This window comes from Oryzias latipes, chromosome 10, assembly GCF_053564925.1.
Source record: "Oryzias latipes strain Hd-rR chromosome 10, Olatipes_Hd-rR_3.1".
NCBI lineage: Eukaryota > Metazoa > Chordata > Actinopteri > Beloniformes > Adrianichthyidae > Oryzias > Oryzias latipes.
Window position 1 is genome coordinate 10886807 of NC_136246.1, and position 21757 is coordinate 10908563.

Below are 21757 nucleotides of genomic sequence, written 5' to 3' on the forward strand. Positions count from 1 at the left end.
GTATTTACAGTTTTGTTCAGTCTCGTCCCAGGCTGGATCACTTCTTATCCTTTTACCCTCCACTTTAGTTGGAACATTCTTCCAAGCCTCCTGGCGTTTGAGTTTCCAGTGAACCTTTTTAGGCCATTAACTTAGGTTGTGAGTGTTTGTTTGTCGGTCTCCAGTGCCTTAAGTATGTACACAGTTTGCTTCTGTGCAACATCTTTCTTTTTGTTCCATTCAGTTGTTCGGATAACACCTCCCGTTTTTTTTCTTTGAGTTTCTCTTTACTTTGTCTTCCAGTCGTGTTCTCCACAGGGGATACTGCTCTTTGTGTCTAAGTGTTTATCCTGTAGCCAAGCATTTTTTTTTTTTTTTTAGAAATGAAACTCTACGTTCGTCTTACAGCAGGAGATCCTTTAGTCCAGGAGTCACCAACCTTTTTGAGACCGAGGGCTATTTCATGGGCAGTAAGTGGTATGAAGGGCGCCACTAAAAACCTCCTAGCCCCCCCCCCCCCCCCCCCCCCCCCCAAAAAAAAAAAAAACCAACAACAACAAAAACAAAACACAATTTGAGGACTTCCTTTGTGGGCCCTTATTTGCTCATTTTACACACAAAAACATGCATGAATTTTCCAGACTCGTATTACAGGGGGGGTCAAAGTCAGTTGCAGAAGGGGCCTAAATCCAAAACACACTTTAGGTTGCAGCCAAACAAGATAAACATTTATTGAACACACTAAAGCTAAACTTTAAACCTTTAAAACTTCAACTTAATTTTAACTTTTTAAACATAAATGTGAATAAAAACAGACAGAATAATAAATATATTCTGTCAAATGATGCAAATATGAACAAACAAAGCCAGGAAACATTAATAATTAGAAATAATAAATCAAATTATTCTGATTTCTTTGCTCTTTTGTCATTTTCTTAGAGCTCAACCCCTGACATCATTTTTAGCAATAAGTTCATTTCTGCTTGGTGTGTGATGATCTGTGAGAGTGTCTGGTCTTGTGTGTGTCTGTGGTCCTGTGTGTTTCTTTGTGAAACTTAGAGGGATTTGATTATTTAAAAACATGTTATTGTGAAAATCATGTTTAGGTCTCATAAAACATTAAAAACTAAATCACAGAGCTCATCACTGGGATTACTCCAAAATATTTGGCATTTTCCTAATTTTCTGCAACACCAACAGTAAAAATCCTCCAAAATCCTCAATACTTTCATAAACAAATGATCTATTGTTTATTTATGGTCTAAAAAAGTGCAGCTGTTTTCCAGCCTGCATTACCTGCTGTCTTTATTTAGACGTTACTATCACCAACTAAACAACCGTAAAAATAAATTTATATGTGACAGACAAGACAAGCCTACAGACAAGTATTGAAAATGTCCGCAATAATTAGTAAAGAATGACATTATTAGAATCAGCTGAGTCATTTAAGCCACCCCATGATCCAGGTGTTGCGCAATGGTCTCTATGCGACATTTCACCTCGCAACCTGCGGCCACTACCCCTCTCCTCACACACACACGCGCGCCTTTTTCTCAAAGGCGGAAATGCCAATTCGCAAGTTTTAGGCAGTTCCATACTCTGCCATATATTTCACGATAGCAGAACTAAAGTGCATCAATTACCAATAGAAAGCACTGAATCACCACCCTCTAATATCCAGGCCGGTACTGTTGCGCTCAAGTCTTGATTCACTATCCTCTTACTCCAGCTCCACTGGACATGTCCGTATCTGCTACCCGAGCCTCATGCAAAGCACAACCCCGGTTTGTCGAAAACGACACTCACATAAGTTAACCGACAATTATATCTGTCTGTTTACTTTGAACATACCCACCACCAGCCAAACAGCATTAACCTCACTTCTGCTCACAGCTCCCTCACTTATGGTGAGCGATTTAACACACCAAGATTCCCCACTTCCCCATCAGTCTTAAAAGCTGAAGGTGGGGCTAACCCCCAGATCCCCCCCAATATATTTATTTGCTATATGAGCGGTGCTATTTTTGTTAAATGATATTTACCCTTCCAATCATTTTTTTACATTCTCGCTTTAACTGGGATAGTGATCTTTGTGTCTTTTGTGGAAATGATGTAGAAACTGTGGAACATCTTTTCTTTGAATGCTTTCATGGAAAAGAGTTTTGGTCTTCTTTTCATATTTGGCTCAAATCCAAAAATATCATCATTAACCCTTTAAATTGGAATACATTTAAAATTTGATAACAATTAATTGACAAAAATCAGGACTTTCTGATTAATGCACTGGTTGTAATTTCAAAGCATTTTATTCATACTTGTAAAATCTTAAAGGTAAAACCTCACATTAATGGATTACTCAACCGTCTCAACCTAATCTCTAAATCTTTTCATTACATGAATCATAAGAACGCCCAGACATTGTGTCATTTATTTGATCTATTTAAACTTTTGTAATAGACCCTTATTTTATTATTTTTTAAGTTATATTTGTTTTTTTTGTCTACCTTTATCTCAGAATTGATATTGTTGTCATTTATAGACGTGCCGTGGTTGTTTGTTGAATATTTGCTTCAATTAAAAAAAAAGATTTTTTGGGGGGTGCATTCCCTGCGGGCGCCACAAGGGGTGCTCGCGGGCGCCAGTGCGCCCGCGGGCACAGGGTTGGTGACCCCTGCTTTAGTCACTTCAGTTACAGCTTTTGTAAGGATGCTTACAACAACTACATCATTTCTGATTGTCTGGATTAGATCAGTTTAATTTAGAATACATTTTAGGGTTTGTTATTTGTGTTTGAAACCTATTTTTAAATATATTCAACAATAGGATCCATCTCTGAACAATGAACAGAATGAAATTATTTTGTTGGGTTTCCGATCCTTAACTCCCTTATTTCATGTATATTTTTTGCATATTGAATTTTAACAACTGTACCAGTAGCATTGTGCTCTAATGGCCTGCTTCTTCTCTGCTTATGCATCTAGTCCTATAACATATGGTCCTCTGTGCTAAAGAGCAGTGAAAAAAAAAGACTAAAATACCTTTACTTTAAAAAAATATATACTTTTTAGGCCAAAAACAATCATTAATAAGTCTGGATATCATTGTTAAACCACCATTTACCATTTAACCAAATTTTGTTTTGGTTTTAAAAAAAAAGACACTTTACACGTTCTATTAATGTACACCTAACAAAGTAAAGGCCCGTACACACCGGGACGAATTTCGCCCGCGATATTCGCCGACGTTTAACGCCTCGTGACTAAACAAAGGGCCCCAATGTGAGTGTGCACACCGACGCGAAAAAACACCACGCGTCAAAGCGTCACTTTTTAAAAAACGCCTCGGGTTCGTTTTTTTGGTTTGACGCGTCGCGTCGAAAACTATTCGACCAATGAGAATGGCGCTTTTGCACACGTGTCTGGAGCTTCTAAAGTTACAGTAAAACACAACTTGGGGGCGCTCAAACACAAAACTGCCTTGCTGAGCACACATATGTCACGGCGAAGAAGATATGCGCCAAGTAGCGTCTACACTGCCGCGAAGAAATAATGAGTTGGAGCAACTGGTGCTTGAAATATTCATGTTTTCTTTGTATGTTTCTGACAAGCGCGTAAATACTTGTTCTCTTCTTCTGAGTGAAAAGCGACTTTGAGAAGCGTGAAGCTGCGCATCGCCACCTTGTGTACAGGAGTATTTCTGTTTTACATTAAGCGCCATCTAATGTCAGGGAATGAAATTGCATGTTCGCTCGGCTCATCGTCAGCAAAATCGCCTGGGTGTGAACACAAAAAACGTGGCGAAAAACGCTGGCGAATAACGCCTGGCGAATATTCGTCCCGGTGTGTACGGGCCTTTAAGCTTTACACTTTTACTTTTTACACATCTTTTTGGTTGAAAAACGTACAAGAAGTGTTGTTAAGGAAAAACAAGATTTGTGGATGTCTTGCAAAGATACCTCGTTTTTTTAAGCCCAACCCTAAAATCTACTGTGCAAATGTTTATTTGTTTAACTTTAAAGAGAAAAAAAAAACATGTAAAGCACAGTTAGTAATGTTACCTGGGTCTAATATTTTCTGTTGCTGCAGCTGTTGGGAGGGTTTGTCTGCTTGAGGCTCACAGGGTACATCTAGTTTTGAAGAATTTGCAAGGATCTTCATGGTGAGTGGTTTTGCAAAGAAGAAAATTTGAGGGGCTGTCATGTGCGCCAAACTTTAATTGCGCTTGTCACTTCTAGTACACGTGAGCCTAAGCGACAGGACTAGTGATAGTAATCTTGTCTGTCTGACATGTCAAGTAAAGAATAACAGAAGCAGATGACTAAAATCCACCAAACCTGCATTATGCTTAATGTTCTCCACGGTCATATGTTTTTCTGTAGAAATATGATTGGAACTTTAAATATGTGTGTTGTAATTATATATTGATTGCTTTGTCCTAAGCTTTTTATATAAAACTGTTTTTCTTTAAATGTGAGTATGTTTGCATCTTATCTCTAGAGTTTAAGGAGAAAGACTGAAAACCTCTGAGCCAAACGAACAATCCTGAGTAAAGTTTTCCTTTAAGAATTCAGGTGCTGCTGTCAGCAGTGTGGATAGAGGTTTGGGTGTGACCTTGTGCGACTGTGACCTTCTCAGTGGTCTGAGATTGTGTTGGCACAGCATCACTGAAGAAGATTATCATAGCGGGCGAAAGCCAATTACTTTGTCCATCTCTGCACCCTTGGGGTCGTGTTTGGGTGGGGTGAAAGGCATTACTGAATTCCCTGAGCAACCTTCTGGCGGTCTTTTTGGTTTTCTATGCAGATTTTTGCAGTCTGAGTGTTAATAGCACAGTCAATGGGACCCATCCGTTGCCCAGAATTAGTCCTGATAAGCTTTTGTCGCACAAAGAGGGAAAGCAGGGAGATCATGGCTTTTAGAAGACACTTGAAGACAATACGCACTTCTTCTGCTCCCCCTCCCAGTCGCTGTCCCTGAATGAGTTTCAAATGAATGCATCAAAATGAAAGAATAAATGACCACAATACTTCATTTTGTCTTACACAGATTTTCCAGAAAACAAGAAAAGGTGAAATCCCAGCTGGTGTCGCTTCTGCTGTAGAATGTACAAGGAGTACAGAAGCAGTCGAATCACAGGTAAGAAGGCTGAACCCGGTAGTAACTGTGCAAACCTTAAGCTTTTGTCACAACTGCCCTTACAGGTGGATATGGGCTGTTTGTTGGGGGAAAAATGAAAAAAAAGAAAACCTGTACGTGGCATGCACAAAATGTCAGGGTTGTAGATGGTCTGGTGAGACCGTAGGGGAAAAGTTTTCATGCACATTTTCTACGGGCATCCTTTGGGCCACATGTCATACCGAACACTCATACAACACAACGCTAAAGCAAGGGGGAGGCACGTGCATGAGGTATGAATTTTTCAATTTTGTGACCTTTCCCAAATTTTGGCAAAATGTGCAAGGAGCCTGTTAATGCTGTTTAAGTGATACATGCGTCTTCCTTGCTTGCAGCCTGACTGTTAGAAATGAGTTAACCAAAAAAATCAAAGTTTGTTTTTTTGTGGGTGTCCTACGGGCGTCCTTTTGGTACTTACATACCACCTGCACAACCCATGTGTGAGGCATTTGCACATGTCTGGAAAGGAGCCAATAGTTGCACCTTAATAACAGCTAGAGTGTGGCATAAGGGAGCCATACGACAGCATCCGTATAACATAAGTGGGTGCAGCTTACATTAGCCTTACCATAACTTCACTTACCACACGCACAACAATCGTACGTTCTATTTTCATGCCGGCCCTTGAGATGGCTGTACAAACAGCCTCAAGGGAACTGCAAGACACAGCATAGGATGCAGCCACTCCTCTGTATGCCCTCCACAGGACTGGACAACCCAAAAACGTGCACATCTGTACCGGTCAAGTGCACGTGACTAAGGCTTACCATCCAAGTGTTTGTCTTGTGTTTGTACCAAAATTTCTGTGATTTCTGACATATTTTACTCGCCAATCAGCTCTATTAATGCCTTTTAACCAGGTTTTAATTAGCTAGAATGGTAATTGTGCTCCTTACATATATCTAGTCATTATTAGACCTCAATATGCTCACACTAAACCCTCTTGATGTCATTACAAATCTCTTGCAGACTTTTTATCGGCTCTCAGTGCTGTTCGGCTGTGGGTCCACTTCCAAATATGGCAAAACAATGAATGTTCATTGTTCAAAAAAGATGATCATTTTCATTTAATGCATAATTAGGTTTTACACTACTCCTTCTGCAGTAAATTACCCATAAGATCACTATGTTTCACTAACTATCCATAATTGCGTTTTTGGAAACAATGGAATCTAAAGAACATTCTGTGATGATTCAAATTAAAAGAAGTAAGACCCTTAGAGATTGCTTTGGAGAAAGAGGAGAGAGGGTGAAATGAAAAGCCCCTTTAATGCTGGGCTTTGGCCGATGAGTGTGTCCTTCCCAATTACTCTCTCACAGAGCAATATGCAGGTCAGTCAGGTGATAATGAATGCTCTGTCTGAGACTGGGCCTCTCTTCTTCTTCCTCCCTCCCTGCAGCCTTTCTGGTCCTCCTGCTCGGTTATATCCTTTTTCTCACTTCACACTTGTACTCTTCAGACTTTTCTGCCGTGTCTTAGTATATTTGACTTTCACGGGTTTAATTATCAAGCAATCTCTGATTCGTCTGTTTGGGGAACATTTTACAATCGAAGTGTGTCTCAAAAGGTCAGTTTGTGGGAGAATGAAGAATTCTGTTTTTTCTCTGTGAATTAAACGTGGCTGATCTCAGTCTCCTGTCTTCCAACTACAAAATTCACGATGACTTGTAGAAATGGTTCAACAAAAGTGTTTTGTTTTTTTTAATTAATCATTTGGTTTTGCATTAGCTATGCATAAAGAACTAAAAGGATTTATCATATTCACTGTCCAATTACTTAGCCACATGGATATCTGCACTACCATGGATTTTAGCTTTTGCATTGAGTCTTTGCTTCGGCAAAGGTGAACACATGATGGCCATCAGGAGAACTGGATCTTACGGTTCAAGTCAATGAAAAAGGTAGAATCTTTCAGCTGCCAATTTGAATTTTTCTTGTTGTTGCATTTATTGTTAAAAAGAATGAGTAAAATGAGTTATTAAAATACACAATATGAATTGAATACTTTTAAAACATCAACGACTTATTATATATATATATATATATATATATATATATATATATATATATATATATATATATATATATATATATATGTATATATGTATATATGTATATACATGTGTGTATATATATATATATATATATATATATATATATATATATATATATATATATATATATATATATATATATATATATATATATATATGTATGTATGTATATATATATATATATTTTTTTTTACAACAAAACAATTTTGTATATAAAATTATAAAATACAATGTGGGCATATATAAAAAGAAAAAAACAGCCTTCATATAACCAAATGGAATACAATTAATTATTGTACAAAAATGTATAAAAAAAATGGAGTTGCAGCTTTAAAGACCCACTCTGATGAAAATGAAATTTTCATGTTTTTAAAATGTTCTTGGCTTTTTTTTTGATGAAGGAAAATATAAAGAAAATGAAGCCCAACATTGCATTTCTGAATATTTTATATTCAAATTGCTGTGAATCAAGAGCAGACTAGAAAAGGCCGTCTTTGTTTTCCTCTTCTGTGCTGGTATCTTGCTCAAAACTGTACGGCTGGATAGCTCAGATATTGCTCGCCATTTTTGTTGCACCGGTAATGTTAGGTTGGTGTAGTGAGGGATACAGTCGGAGAGAGTGTAAACAGATGGATGACGGGAAGTAGGGACGGGCGTACTCCATCCCAACAGTTCTGCCCACAACTCAGAGGCAAATATCTAATGAACCACTGCCACGGCCAAAGACAGCCAAATCTTTTTCGTTTGGGAACTACATCTCTCTACAAAACAACCAACCAATCAGATGAAGATTTGGAAGTTATCAATATTACTGTGTTCATAAAGGGTATGCAGTGACGCAATCAAAATCACGTGACTTTGTTTACCTGGCTACATTGGCTGGTAGCTTTTGCTTAGTTTCACTGCTCCACCAATAAACTGCAGTTGTCTTAAAATCATGGTGATCTAACCCTGCTTCACCTAAAAAACAAAGTAGGGGTCATTACATTAATAAGGCGAATTTAACTGGACTCAATGACCCAAATTTACTTCTGAAATCAATGTTCACTGAGCTGCTGAAGACTCTCTAGATCAGGGTTCACCAACCTTTATGAGACCGAGGGCTATTTCATGGGCACCAAGTGGTATGAAGGGCGCCACTAAAAACCTCCTAGACTGAATTTTCTAGACTCGTATTACAGGGGGGGGGTCAAACTCAGTTGCAGAGGGAGCCTAATTTCAAAACAGACTTTAGGTTGCAGCCGAACAAGATAAATATTTATTGAACACACTAAAGCTAAACTTTTAAACCTTTAAAACTTTAACTTAATTTTAACTTTTTAAACATAAATGTAAATAAAAACATACAGGAATATTAATCCTCACATTAATGGATTACTCAACCACCTCAACCTATTCTCAAAATCTTTACATTACATGAATCATAAGAATGTCCAGAAATTGTGTAATTTATTTGATCTATTTAAACTTTTGTAATAGACCCTTACTTTTAGTGATTATTTTTTAAGTTATATTTGTTTACATATTTGGGTTTTCTTTGTCTACCTTTATCTCAGAATTGATATTGTTGTCATTGACAGACATGCCGTGGTTGTTTGTTGAATATTTGCTTCAATAAAAAAAAAAAAAAAAAAAGATTTTTTTTGGGTGCACTCCCTGCGGGCGCCACAAGGGGTGCTCGCGGGCGCACTGGCGCCCGCGGGCACAGGGTTGGTGACCCCTGCTCTAGATAGAGTACAAAGATGTGTATCAGTTTCATGGTTCTGAAGACTTACAAAGGCCCGGATCATGGCTGCAGTTACACTTTGATTTTGCTATTGTTGGCAAAGGAAAACTAACTTATTCTCGCGCTCACTTGGAGACTGCTGACAAAGATATATCCTCATGCAACCTGAGAAAAGTTAAATGTTTGTTGTTGAAAGATTGAACATTACTTAAGGTATAACGACAACCCAGCATGCACTCACACTCGCCACGCAGTCCTTGTATAATGTCCATGCTAATGGATTCAGCGATTTAAAAGATCAGTCAAAACTATGGTCAGTCAGCTTTCATGTTGTAATCAATGAAATAGTACATGGTTAAATATGTTATCAAAGCAGTCTGTAATAATACCTCCATACCCTCCATAGGTTTGTGTTTTTAGTTATAAGCAGGGGTGTCAGACTATAGGCATTTACGGCTGGTTTTTCAGAAACCCAGTCTTATCTGCTGCTGATTACCTGGAATAGGCATCCTTTGCCACTAGGAAACTACAATGACATGTTATTAGAAAAACATGTAGGACACTGGCCCCTGAGGTTTGGAGTTTGACATGTGTGGTATATAAATAGTTGTAAAAAAGGAAGAAAAAAAATTACAAAACTTAAAAGTACCTTTCAGGGATCATTATAAGAATCCAGCAACTAAAGTATTTCAAGCCATTTACTCATTTTTACAATTTAAATAGAAATAAAGGGTTTGACGGATATTTCAAGAGCGAATGAAATACAGTCATAGACAGAATTGGCAATGAAGATCCAATGCAATGTGATAAGATGATGGGGAAACACCTAAAAAAAACAACAGACATTTAATTCTTTAAAATGATCTAACACAAGGAAAATTTTTCTAAATCCATAAAATACCAATAAAAATTTAATGAACTTGACAAGAATAAGGCTGATGTCTACTGCAGTATCATCTACAAGGAGCTACTCAAAGGTTATTGCATCATTTTTCTTCTTGCTTTTTGTTGTTACCTTTAGCGGTCACCACAGCTAATAATCCACCTCCATCCAACCCTATACTCTGCATTCTTCTCAGTCACACCAACTACCCTCATGTCCCCCCCAACTACATCCATGAACCTCTTTATTGATTTAATTTTAGACCACCGTAGCTCCAACCTCGACATCTTTTCAACAACATTATCACTGTCCTTCCTCTCAACCAATCCTAACCATCTTAACCTGTTTTCTTAAAACTATCTCCAAAACGTCTTACATGAGCTGTTCCTCTGATGGATTCCTGGTCCTATCCATCCTCGTCGCTCCCAAGACATCCTCAAGATCTTAAGCTCCACCTTGTCTTTGTCCCAGTCACTTTTTCTAAACCAAACCCCACCTTGCCTCTGGTGGAAGGTTTGGCCAGTGTTCGGCAGCGGATCTGCCACCAGTGTGTGAATGTGCGTGTGAATGGGTGAATGGGACTGCAAAGCGCTTTGGGCCTTCAAGTAAAGTAGAAAAGCGCTATATAAGTATACGCAATTTACCATTTACATATAGATCAATAAGTTGGTGTACTTAAATATGAATAAGATAAGACAATAAAATAAACATGATGTCGAGGGTGTGAGGGGTATCACTATCAAAACATTGAATGGATTTTATTTTGATACACAAGCTCTTCATTTCATTCAATATTGTCGAATTAACATTATCAAAATTATTAGATTAAAAACTTATTAAAAGCTGTTTGTTCAAAAAAATTATCATTTTAAAGACAATTTGATTAATACATTTGATAAATACGTGTAGATTTTTTTAACTAAAGCTTGATTCTATAGTGATATATACTGATACATTCTGAAAGTTTGAAACAAATGAGATGAGAATGCAACAGAAATGTTTACCTCAGTCAAAACCTTGGGAATTTGCGTGAACATAAAAAGACAGAATGGGGACTTATTGTTCCCTTGAGAGTCCTTCATCTTCATGTTTTTATATGTGGGAAAACTAGGGTTCTTTTAAGTCATTTTTTCCTTTTGCTTTAAACCAGGGGTGTCAACTTCATTTTCACAGAGGGCCACATCAGCATAGTGGTTGTCCTCAAAGGGCCAGATATAACTTATACATGTAACTAAATGTAATGGAAAAATAAATGTAACAACTCCTTAATGTTAAATTACTCTATTCATTTACTATAACTTTTTAAAGTGACAATTACAGTTGCATAGAAAACACATGTTTGCTTGTTACTCTAGCATAAATCCTTTTAAATATGATTCTGTCAGGCTATGTTATATGGACAGTGTTAAAGTCCTAATGTATAGTTGCCCAATCCCATATTTCAAGTCTGATTCCCTCTAGATACGACTTAATACACACCAATTTTTATTTTTATTTTGGAACTCTGTATAAATATAATTAAATGCAGTATAAGTCAAGCTATTTTGCTCCTCTTGTAATGTAAAATGATCCTTTATTCAAGGTAACGGCAAATTTACTACTCAAATCTTTGAAGACCTCTGAAACTGTCACATTACTGAATAAAAAAGACTTCAAACTGTTCTAGTTGTCTTCATGTTGTTTTAAGATTTCATGAATGAAGTATTTGTTTAATAAACAGAACCAGAAGAATTAAATGTATATTTAGATCAATGAGAAAAAAAAACTGAAGGGTCTGCATAGAAAGTAGGGGCTTTATAACTTTTTCTGTCAGAATGAATGTTTTCTTAAGGCTTTTTTCTCTGTAGTGGATTAACGATGAAAGCCATTTAGCTGCATATGATAGACTGATATGTTTATAAGCTTTTACACATGTAATTCAAAGTTTACACTGACTTACCTCCTATGGACATTTGTACTAAAACACACACATTTAGATCTATTCTGCTCAAGAAGGTTTCAGTTATCAGGAGTTGAATGGATTTTTCTGAGTGAAAGTTGGACAACAATCTCTTCTACCAGCATCTTGGCAGTGCACAATGGTCAACAGTTGTCTCAATATTCATTCAAAGAGGGAATCCTCCAGGCGAAGTTTGGGCCTTCCTTTGGGATTTTGCCCTTTGTAGTTTTCAGAACATACAATACTATTGCACAGACACTCACACCTGCTCTTCTCTGTCATGGTTTATGGAAATGAAAACAATGGCACTCTTTGGTCTTCATCCCAACAGTTGGTTCAACTTACTTGTTAAGTTAACTTGTTAAAGCGCCAAAACTCATTAAATTCCTCCAAGCTGGACTTCTCCAACATAGGAAGTTGGAAATTGAGAAACTCCCGTAATGAGATGGAACTTATAAGGGTGAAGCCCCTCAAAACCCTTCCTGTCCAAATAATCATCTCTTGGCCATTAGCCAGACTATAAGTATAAGGTGAGTGGGAGGAGGAGAAGGAAAAGAGGCAGGTCATTAGAAGGAGGCAGACATAAAGGTGGAGAAAAAACTGACAGGATGTTGTTTACATCCAGGACACATATCTGTATTGGCTGTCTTAATCTTTGCACTCTGAAGCTGGCGGAATTGCATTTTTCATTCATATCAGGACTGAACCCATCAGTCATTGATTCCAAAATGGAGCAACTGCAAATATCACCACAATCTTCTGAAATGTGTCGGCTTTTCTGCTGAGCGGAGCCTTTTTAAATATCAGCTGTACCTCTCCAAAGTCCTCATGAGGACAGCTGCAGTACCTGAACTCTGTTGTTCCACTGGTAAGTTTATATTGATACAGAAAAGTGTCGTCTTGCGGGAGGGGTCGGGCATGCGGCGCTGGGGGTCGGCCGGCTGGGGGGGGGGGGGTTGCTGCTTGGCGGCGGGGGTAGGGAGGGTAACCAGATGATTGTGAGTATGTGTGTGTGAGTGCATGGGTAGGACCGACCTGGGGGCTGGCTCGCTGGGACCCTCTGGGGCTTTCCCTCCCCATCACAGAGAGGGGAGGGCACTGAGAGGGTTGGGGAGGGGGGGTCAGATATTATGGCGGGGGGGGTGGTAGTGCGTAAGGTTTTAGGGGGGTGGCTGTGGCTGTGGGTGCGTGGCGATCCCTGGGTTGCTAAGGTCGCGGGCCTGGGCTGGCTTGCGGGGACGGGGCGCCGGTCGGGTGGTGGCCGGCTCTTGGGTTCCGGGGGCCCTGGCTTCGTCCCTGGCCTTTGTCTCGGTGTCCGGCGCCCGGTGGCCCCCATGGCTGCCGCCTGGTACGGCTAAGCGCTCCTGTCTTGTGGCCTGGGGGCCGGACACTGGGTTCGCTTGTGCCTCTGGGCATTGGGGGGGCCCCTGTAGGGGGGCCCTCTCTGTGCCTGCCTGGTGGGGTGGGCGGTCCCCTCCTCCTCCCCTCCCGGGCTGCCTGGGTCCGGATGCTGGGGGGGCTTCTGGCCTGGGGGGCTCTCCTCCCCTCTCCTGGTCTGGCTGGTCTGGCTGGGTAGGATCTGGTTCCCCTTATGAACACACGGTTCACGTCGGCAGCATGCATGTATCTCCACCCCCACGTGCACGTGCACAATCCACACTGCTCCCTGTCTGCTTCATCCCTCCTCCTTACCTACAGTGTATTGATGGACAGTTTTTTTTTTCTCGCTCATCTTAGTGTCAGATTTTCACCTTTGATGTAACATTCGTCTTTCCAGCAGATCTGGTATAATTGTTACAGCTTAAATTAATAACTTAGTCAAATCAGTGCTTGTATCCCCCACCTTTTCACCTTTCTTCCTTTTACTCTCTTCCACCCTCCCCTCACATTCTTCCCCTCTCCCTCCCCACACACACTAAATGTAACAAATAAATAAAAAATAATACGACAAAAAGGGGTTTATACAAATCTACACTCTAGTTTCTTGAAGCTATATAGCCTCTTTTTGTGATAGTAAAACCTGTCCAACACAAAAAGCCTTCAGCTCTAATCTGTTTGCTCAGCTGTTGGACAGAACAAGTTAAAAAAAAAGAAAAAAAAAAAAAAAAAAAAAAAAAGTGTCGTCTTCACAAGCGACAGTAGGAATCGATTAAAGGAAAACAAACTGTGCCAATATATTGTTGGTTGACAGTCAAAAGTATTGGGCGAAAAACAAAATATGGTGTTTAGAAATGCTCAGAGAGATGAAAAGCTTGATGGAAGAAAAAGAAACTTTCAAAACGCTGCATATTAACTGTGTTTGAACTGCAGCATGAATGTGGCCCTCGTAGTAGTACCTACATGGCCTTGGAGAACCTACACAGCAGAACAGTCTGTCCGTTTGTGTTGTGTGACATAAAGCAGACAGTCACAAAAGATAATTGAAGAGAAACAAGAACAGGTCCAAATATTCCATAATCGCCCACAAAACTCACATAGGAAGCACATATGAAGTCCATAAAAGGTTCTGGTTACAGTGCAATTCTCTATTACCTCCAATGTTATGAACAGATTAGGTTGAATGAGAGCAAGAAGGCCCTGGTTGCATTCTTTCTGTGTGGAAGTTACTCTTCATGCAGTGTGTGGGTTTTCTCCAAGGACTCCGGCTTCCTCCCATAGTCCAAAAACATGCTTCATAAGTTAATAGATGCCTTCTAAGTTGTGTGAATGTGAGTCTGTGCGGCCCTGCAACAGACTTGCAACCTGCCCAAAGTGTATCCCACCTTTGCCCGACAGTACCTGGGATAGGTTCCAGCAACCCTGTGACCACAAAAAAGATTTGGAAAATGAAATGGATGTGTTATCAAAAACTACAGCTGTGCAACAAAATACAGTTATATCCTTAATATTTAAAAAAAAATATATGTCAGATTTATGCATTAAAAGGGGTATGTTTTTTATTGGCAGATGACTGGGCAACAAAACTGGGCCTTTGCTTTGTTCTCTCCAGTTCCCTTTTTTCAGAACATTATGGATTTGGATAGAATATCAATATGGCTGACCCACGTCAGGCTTTACTTTTGTCATCCATAATCTTTTGGTCAACGCCCCAGATTTTTAGTCAAAAACACACAATACAAACTTAACCTTTCAGATATGAAAACAAAAATGACTGTTATTTTCTCCTTCTTCTAATTGCAACTTTAGAAGAGAAAGAACAAACTTCCCTCTCTTTGCAGGTTAAGAACAGGGTTTAAGTCATCAACTTGTAGTAACATGTTCTTGTGTACCTCAAGCTGCTCGAGACCTGCCTAAAGTTTAAAACACAAATCTAATTAAACCAAAATTTTAGTTGCAATTATGACATTTAAATTGACTAAAGATGACCTTGCATCACCTAATAAACCCAATGGACTCGTATCATTCTGTAAAGGTAAACAAAAACCTGTTAAAAACTAAGGGAGTGTCATCATATGAAACAACAATAAAACAGCAGGAACAAACATTGGGAAAACATCATTGCCTCTGGCCACTAACGTGGAATTTGAGCTTGCACTGGCTGTTACTCATCACTATGGCTGACAAGGGTAATTGGGTTCTTGCTGGGAAAACATTCATTTCAGTTATGATGAGCTTTCTTGTGAAATTGTGGGCAGCCCCGGTTGTGATTGGGTTGTTTGCATTTTTTTATGACCCTAAAATATGGAGTATAAATTAGAAACTCATGGCTGAAGTCGCTGTGTTCATGTTTTCTGATAAACTATTATATGTACAGAGTTTCTATACAGTTTGTGTTTTTCTCTCCGTCAAAGATTAATAATTGGAGGGGTTCCAATTATTTTATCTAATTTATTTTTTTAAATGTATGCAAAATCTCAGTCTTCATCATACTTAGTAGTGTTATGTTACTCCAAACAATTTAGTTTCATCTTTTTGTGTCAAGTGTAATGCTGAAGTTTCTTTTAAATAAAAGTTGGGGAGAACTCTTGAGACAATAGCCCTGCGTATAAAAACAAATGGAGTTGGAGGAGAAGATTCTCCTCTAAAGCTGTTTTTCTGTTTCCCGCTGTTCAGGTTCTTGTTAAATTGTACCTGCAGGGGGAAGCTGTCAGATGGCATAATATTTTATCATGCATTTTTTTTTCCATTGTTGAGCTGTATCTTGGCAAGAGTGTGGGTATTATTGTTGGACTTATATTCTGATCAAAAAAGTGTTGCGTTTTCACTTGCAGGAAATGCTGGTGGATTCTGATAAAAAAACTACTGTTTTTAATAGAGAAAATGATCCTTTTCTTGTTGAGATCTGAGGTCCATAGAGACTGTCAAGCAACACCTAATGATGATGGATTATAGAAAGACCCCCCACCTTTAAGTGGGTAGACAAAAACTAAGGACTAACTGTTGAGAACGATTTGGAAATGGGAGGAATTGTTCTCTGGATTTTGTTTTATTCAACACAAGTAAACAACCCCAAGTCGTTTTTTATGTATGTAGACAAATACCCATTGGACGGGTAATTAGCACTCCAAATGCTGAAAATAAAAGGGGGGCTGTGGACTTTCAACAAGCTTCCTCCTGATTGGAGAAAGTGGTTGCCATAGGAACAATGAGTCAGACCAACTTGGACTAATCACTGCTTTCTGTTGATTTATGGTTCCAACATACCAATCAATGCCTGTAATGTGAAAAATGAGTGACTAAATTGATTGAGTTTGGTTAGAGTTGGAAGCAATTCATTTTTTCATGGGTGATGTCACATTCACTCGGTCCAGTTTTCGTATACAGTCAAAAGTTACCCCCACCCCTTTAATGACCTTAAACTAGCGAAAGCAAACGTAAAAATAATAATAACGGACATTCACATCTCACCACTCGATGACTCCAACTTTGTTTTTTTTGCTTCATCTAAAAATGAGCCACCAATTTGAATTATTCACCCTGCTCATACTGAGGTGCCAATTTTTGTTTTTGGATGTTTATTAAGTTAATTATGCCAAAAAAATGGAATGAAAGTTAAAGATTAACCTAGGCAACAGGTCAGTCTTAACTTTGCATGAACTGACATGTCAATTTCTCCCAGTTTTTTCCAGGATACAGGACTCAGCTGACGGCTGCAGTGATGGATTAGATTACATTCTCCTTGGAGTTTTCACGTCTCTTCACAGCTTGTGCCTAATTACAGAAGCATAATAGTTGTTTGCTTTTCTGTTCTGCTCACGTAATTAATCTTTTGACTGAGTGTTGATCAAACCAGGACAGTTATCGAGCCTCGTTCATTTACAACTAATAAATTGTTCACAGCTTGAGAACATTTTCATAGACATTTGACTGGAATACTGAAGAATTTAGACTAAAATGTGTGTGTTAAAAGTCCCACTCCAATCATCTTTTAATCTATCATAAAAGTAATTATGATTAGGTTGTTTTAAGACATAATTTAAAAAAAACTGTGTCATTTTCTAGGACATAGTTTCTGCAGAGCGACAGTAGTTCAATAGAAATTTACCTCTGAGTTGTGGGCGGTCCTATTGACTGTATAAGAGGACTGGACTGAGTGACCCCTCCCCCGCTGTGTTCCAAATAAAATTTTCTTGCTAATCTTAATTTTTTTCATATTTTACTGTAGTTTAAGTTGTTCGAGCTTTAAACTGATTAAACCAATCAGATGTCTCTATAAAAGAAAGTGGTGCCTGCTGGCCACTTTGTCAAACATTTGAAATGTTTGATTGACAGATTCTCCAGAGCCCGCTTTCAAGTGGAAAGGGTGTGGACTTCCAAGAAGCTCACTCCTGAGTGTTTGCCCTAGAAATGATAACTTGGACTGACTCACAGTAAATACTGCTTACTGACGATTTTAGTTCCAACCTGGTAACATCTGTATCACAAAAATTGGCGACTCAATTGATTTAATTTGGTTGGAGCCGGTAGGAAACCCATTTCTATGGGTCATCACACTCTCAGTCCACTTGTCTTAAAACGGTAATTGCGGGCTTGCTCACTTTCTATCACCCATCTGTCTACTGGCTCTCCCAATAGCTCACAGCCCCTCACACCTCCAAGCTAACATTATCGGTGCACCAAAAAACTATAGAAAAAGTACTATAAGAGTAGAGAAAAACTCAAGTACTGAACAAATAACTATCTCTATCCCGTTACTAACAGCAGAGCTATATGAATTAATAACAATCTCTTTGTTCGGCAAAAATTATTTGTAATTTGCACCAAAATTGGCGAGCAATATTGGAGCAGTGCAGCTGTGCAGTTTTGAGCCACAATGCCACCTTGGACAAGGACAACAAAAACGCACATGGATCTATTTGTCTACAAGTAGATGCACCGGAATGGAGCAGAGAGGGGAGCTTGTGGCCTGCCCAGTAGTTTGACAACTAGTACTGGCTTTTTCAATTGGCGTTGTTTTTGAGGGAAAGTACTCAGAAATGTAATTACAAGTTTAGTTGTCTTAATGTTTGCCTTCCACCGTGAAGAAAATGCCACAACAACATAATAAAAACACCAAAAGAGGATTTTCATCGGAGAGACTGGAGGTTAATTGAACTGATGTTGGATAAGTTCGTGTTGTACTGCATACAGCCTTTTGTCGAGTAACAAAACTTTTTTGCGTAGGTCACCTGACTCCTTTAAAAATCAAAAATAAAAATGTAATTCTTCCTATGATTTAACACAGCATCCGACAGACGCGGCAGCTGCGCGCGGAGCGTGACATGAATGCGCGCGCGCGCGCTGACAGGCTCGAGCTCTCCGTGAGAGCGGCATCATCTGTCGACAGTTGGATCGTTGTGAAGTGTCGGGGAGTTAGGTGGAGTGTCGGCGGGTGGGGTGGACTGCAGCTCCCACAGACGGCGTCTCCTCCTCAGCAGCTCGCTCGTGTTGGGTGTCCGCCGGGCTCGTCGAGAGGGCGGGCTCGCTGCCGCAGCTAAAAAAGGTCCCGCTTCCGTCCGGCTGCTCTCATTGCAGTCCAGCGTGCCGCGCGGAGCGGACGGACAGCGAACCGGCTCCGAACACGGATTTTTATTCTTATTTATTTGCAGATTTTTGAATATTTTTGCCGCGTACAGTTCAGGACCGACGGGGGATATCGCGACTCGCCTTCTGGGGACAATGTTTCTGTTGCAGTACACAGGTACACCCTTCAAGTTTGCTCCGTTTGCTCGATGTTCCGACCCGCGGAGACCCGGGAAATGCTTTCTCCTGCCGCGTGCGGAGCTGACGCCGCTGCAGGGTCCAGCGCGTCCTTCCCATCATCATTCTTACCCCTCATTGCTGTTTCCTTTTTTTTCTTCTTGTTTTATTGATCTCCTCCCACATCGTCGGGCGTTTTCCAGCTGTTGAGGTTCCATCGTTTTGATGTGTGTGTTTTTTTATATGTTAAAGTCAGCAGATGCGTGTGGAAAATGAGCGCAATCTGACAGCCTGACGCAACTGGCAGAAGTTTTCCGATCAGACGCACTCCCACCTAATCTGGCATATTTTGTGCGGTTCAGAAGGACCGCATTTGTCCATCGTTAATCTCCGTCAGGCGGGCCTGTTTTTCTTTGCTCTCTTGGCTGCAACAATTAGGAATTTAGTGCCTTTATTCCCAAATCTCAAGAAATGACTCATAATTGGAGCATCTTTGAACTCAGAGGATCCAATTAGGATGCAATTAAGCCAGAGATGTTTGAAATCTGACATTAAACTGCGCATTCTGCTTCACTCCGGCTCCTTCTCTTATGGCAGATTAACCTTAGATGTCCCACAGACGTTTGAGCTGTTGTTGTTAGTGTTCAAAGCCATATGTGGGGTGTTTTTTGTTCTTCTTTTTATTAAACCGGGGAGAGCACCATCTCATCAGGGCAGTGATTGTCACCTCTAACCTCCTAGATTGATTTGGAGAACAGTGGATCATATTTGTCTCATCTCTGTAAAGGATGAGATTAAATCTGAAGTGTCTGATCACTTGTGAGTTTATTATTCCACATTGATTTATTATTTTTTTTTTAAATACGTCTTTACTGAAAGTGGCATTTAGTGTGCAGCACCACCTCTTCACTGACTGCTCCTCTTTAAGGTGGTTTTTGTGCAGAAATGCGGGGTATCAGAGGCAGGATCCCTTTGCATCCACTGGCTTTGAATGAAATTGAAAGAGCGTAGGTCGAGTGCCTCCCCATGACCACTGGGAGTGAAAAGTTCCATCAGAGCCGGTGACAGTCTGCTGCAGTCCTCTCTGATCAACCGGCAGAGCATCCTCAGATCCTCTTGCGATGTCGGGAGGAGTGTGTTGCTTAGATCTGATTTAAAGGTTGCATGTAGAATGCTTGGAAAAGGAGCTTAAATATGTCAGCTGTCGCCGGTACTTGGCGATAACATCAGCTTTTGTGAATTCTTAACTCTGGGGTGCATGGCCATTCAAGGGTAGAAGCATGCCTCCTGCAGATGTGACCAAAAAAGTGAGCCATTGTTTTGAATTTTCTTCACAAACCCATCTATCTTGTAGGTTAATAAATGTTCTAGTAGTTGTGCTGAGAGGCATACCACTTTAAAAATGATCACATTTTACTTGTTAGTTATCTCTGACCTGGAAATGTAAATATACCAGCTGAATCCAGACTGGATAATTTATTCATTTTCAAGTGACAAAGCGAAGCTATTTACCGACTCTGCCAGCCAATCAGTATTCTGCTCCGTCGGTGTAACCTGAGTGCTCAAAGCTGAGCTGACAGACGGGTGGCAAGCTCTTTAGCTTACTGATGAGGCAGGTTTTGAACTTGAAAGGTTCTGTTCAGGTTGTTGTCTGTTAGTTAAAGTAAGCCAAACAAGGCGGCCCTGCTCCCACTAATACGTCTGAGATATGGCTCATCCTGATGAATGCTGCTGAAGAGGGAGACAGGATAAGAGCAAGGAAAAACTCCAACTCTGTCCGATCCTATTCATTAAGATTATATGGTTTATTTTTCTCCCCTATATATATATATATAGAGATCTCCTGAAAATACATGCTGTAAATAAAAGCGTTGTCAGTCAGACTGGTTTAGGACAGTCGAAGTCTTTAAAAAGATCAGTCAGAGGTGAACTGATAAAACGGAGAGAGAAAGTCTCAGATTGATCTATTTTCATTGGATTAGTATTTATCGTACTTTTATTTTTGCATTTTCTGAAGACATTCTCATCGATTAATTTATTCCAGAGTATGACACCACCATGTCTTTACGTAACACTCATAATTTGACATGTTTAGAGAGTTATCCTTCAACTAGATCCTGTAGTGATTGCCTTGATTTTGCATCACTATTGCAAGAAGCTCTACATTTGGACCTTTGCTTCATGATTTCAAAGTGCTACAAATATTGGTTTTTCATTTTTTATTTTTTTTTCTTACCAAGAATTCCTCACTTATCCTTAAAGAAACACCTGCAACTCCAAAATGATTAATTGTATTTAAAGTCCCTTTCTGATCCTCTTATGATCTATTTTAAAAGTGTCCCCAGTGGTGTTTTAATTATGAGTATGCCCTTTTTTTTTTAGCCAAAATAAAAAAATCTTTGTCGTTTTCTAGGCCATAGTTTCTGCAGAGCGGCACAATGTCATTACAAATTCACCTCTGAGTTGTGGGCAAAACTGTTGATGCTCTCTCCCGTTAGCTTACAGTGCCTCACCACCCCAACTTAACTACGGGTGCAGCAAAAATGGTGAGCAATACTGCAGCTATCCAGCCGTACAGTTTTCAGCCAGATTACCAGCTCAGATGAAGAAAACAAAGACGTACGTGGATCTATTTGTCTGCAAGTTGACGCTTCAGAATGGAGCGGAGCAGGGAGTGTGTGACCCGCCCAGTATAATTTCTATGTCACAACTACAAGTTTTTTCAATCAGCATTTTTTCATCTGCTGCTGATTCACCACAATTTAAATAAAGAAATATTCAGAAATGCAATTTTAATCTCAATTGTCTTTATATGTCCTCCACCATGGGAAAAATTCACAAGATCATGTTAAGAACACCAAAAACACAATTTTCATCAGAAT

The 21757-nt window shown here is 39.6% G+C and overlaps 1 protein-coding gene across 8 annotated transcripts in view; it reads left to right on the plus strand.

Moving 5' to 3' along the window:
- Positions 1-21757, plus strand: part of enox2 (ecto-NOX disulfide-thiol exchanger 2) — a 223206-nt gene that overhangs the window by 47056 nt on the left and 154393 nt on the right. For 4 of the 8 annotated variants that reach the window (XM_023958993.2, XM_023958992.2, XM_023958990.2 and 1 more), the window contains one exon: positions 5025-5114. In XM_023958993.2, coding sequence (XP_023814761.1) covers positions 5081-5114 — 34 coding nt within the window. In that variant the 5' untranslated portion in view covers positions 5025-5080. Of the gene's footprint in view, positions 1-5024; positions 5115-18504; positions 18877-21757 lie in introns of those variants that run through there. The other 4 variants (XM_078953943.1, XM_078953942.1, XM_011479893.4 and 1 more) reach the window with 3 other exon arrangements.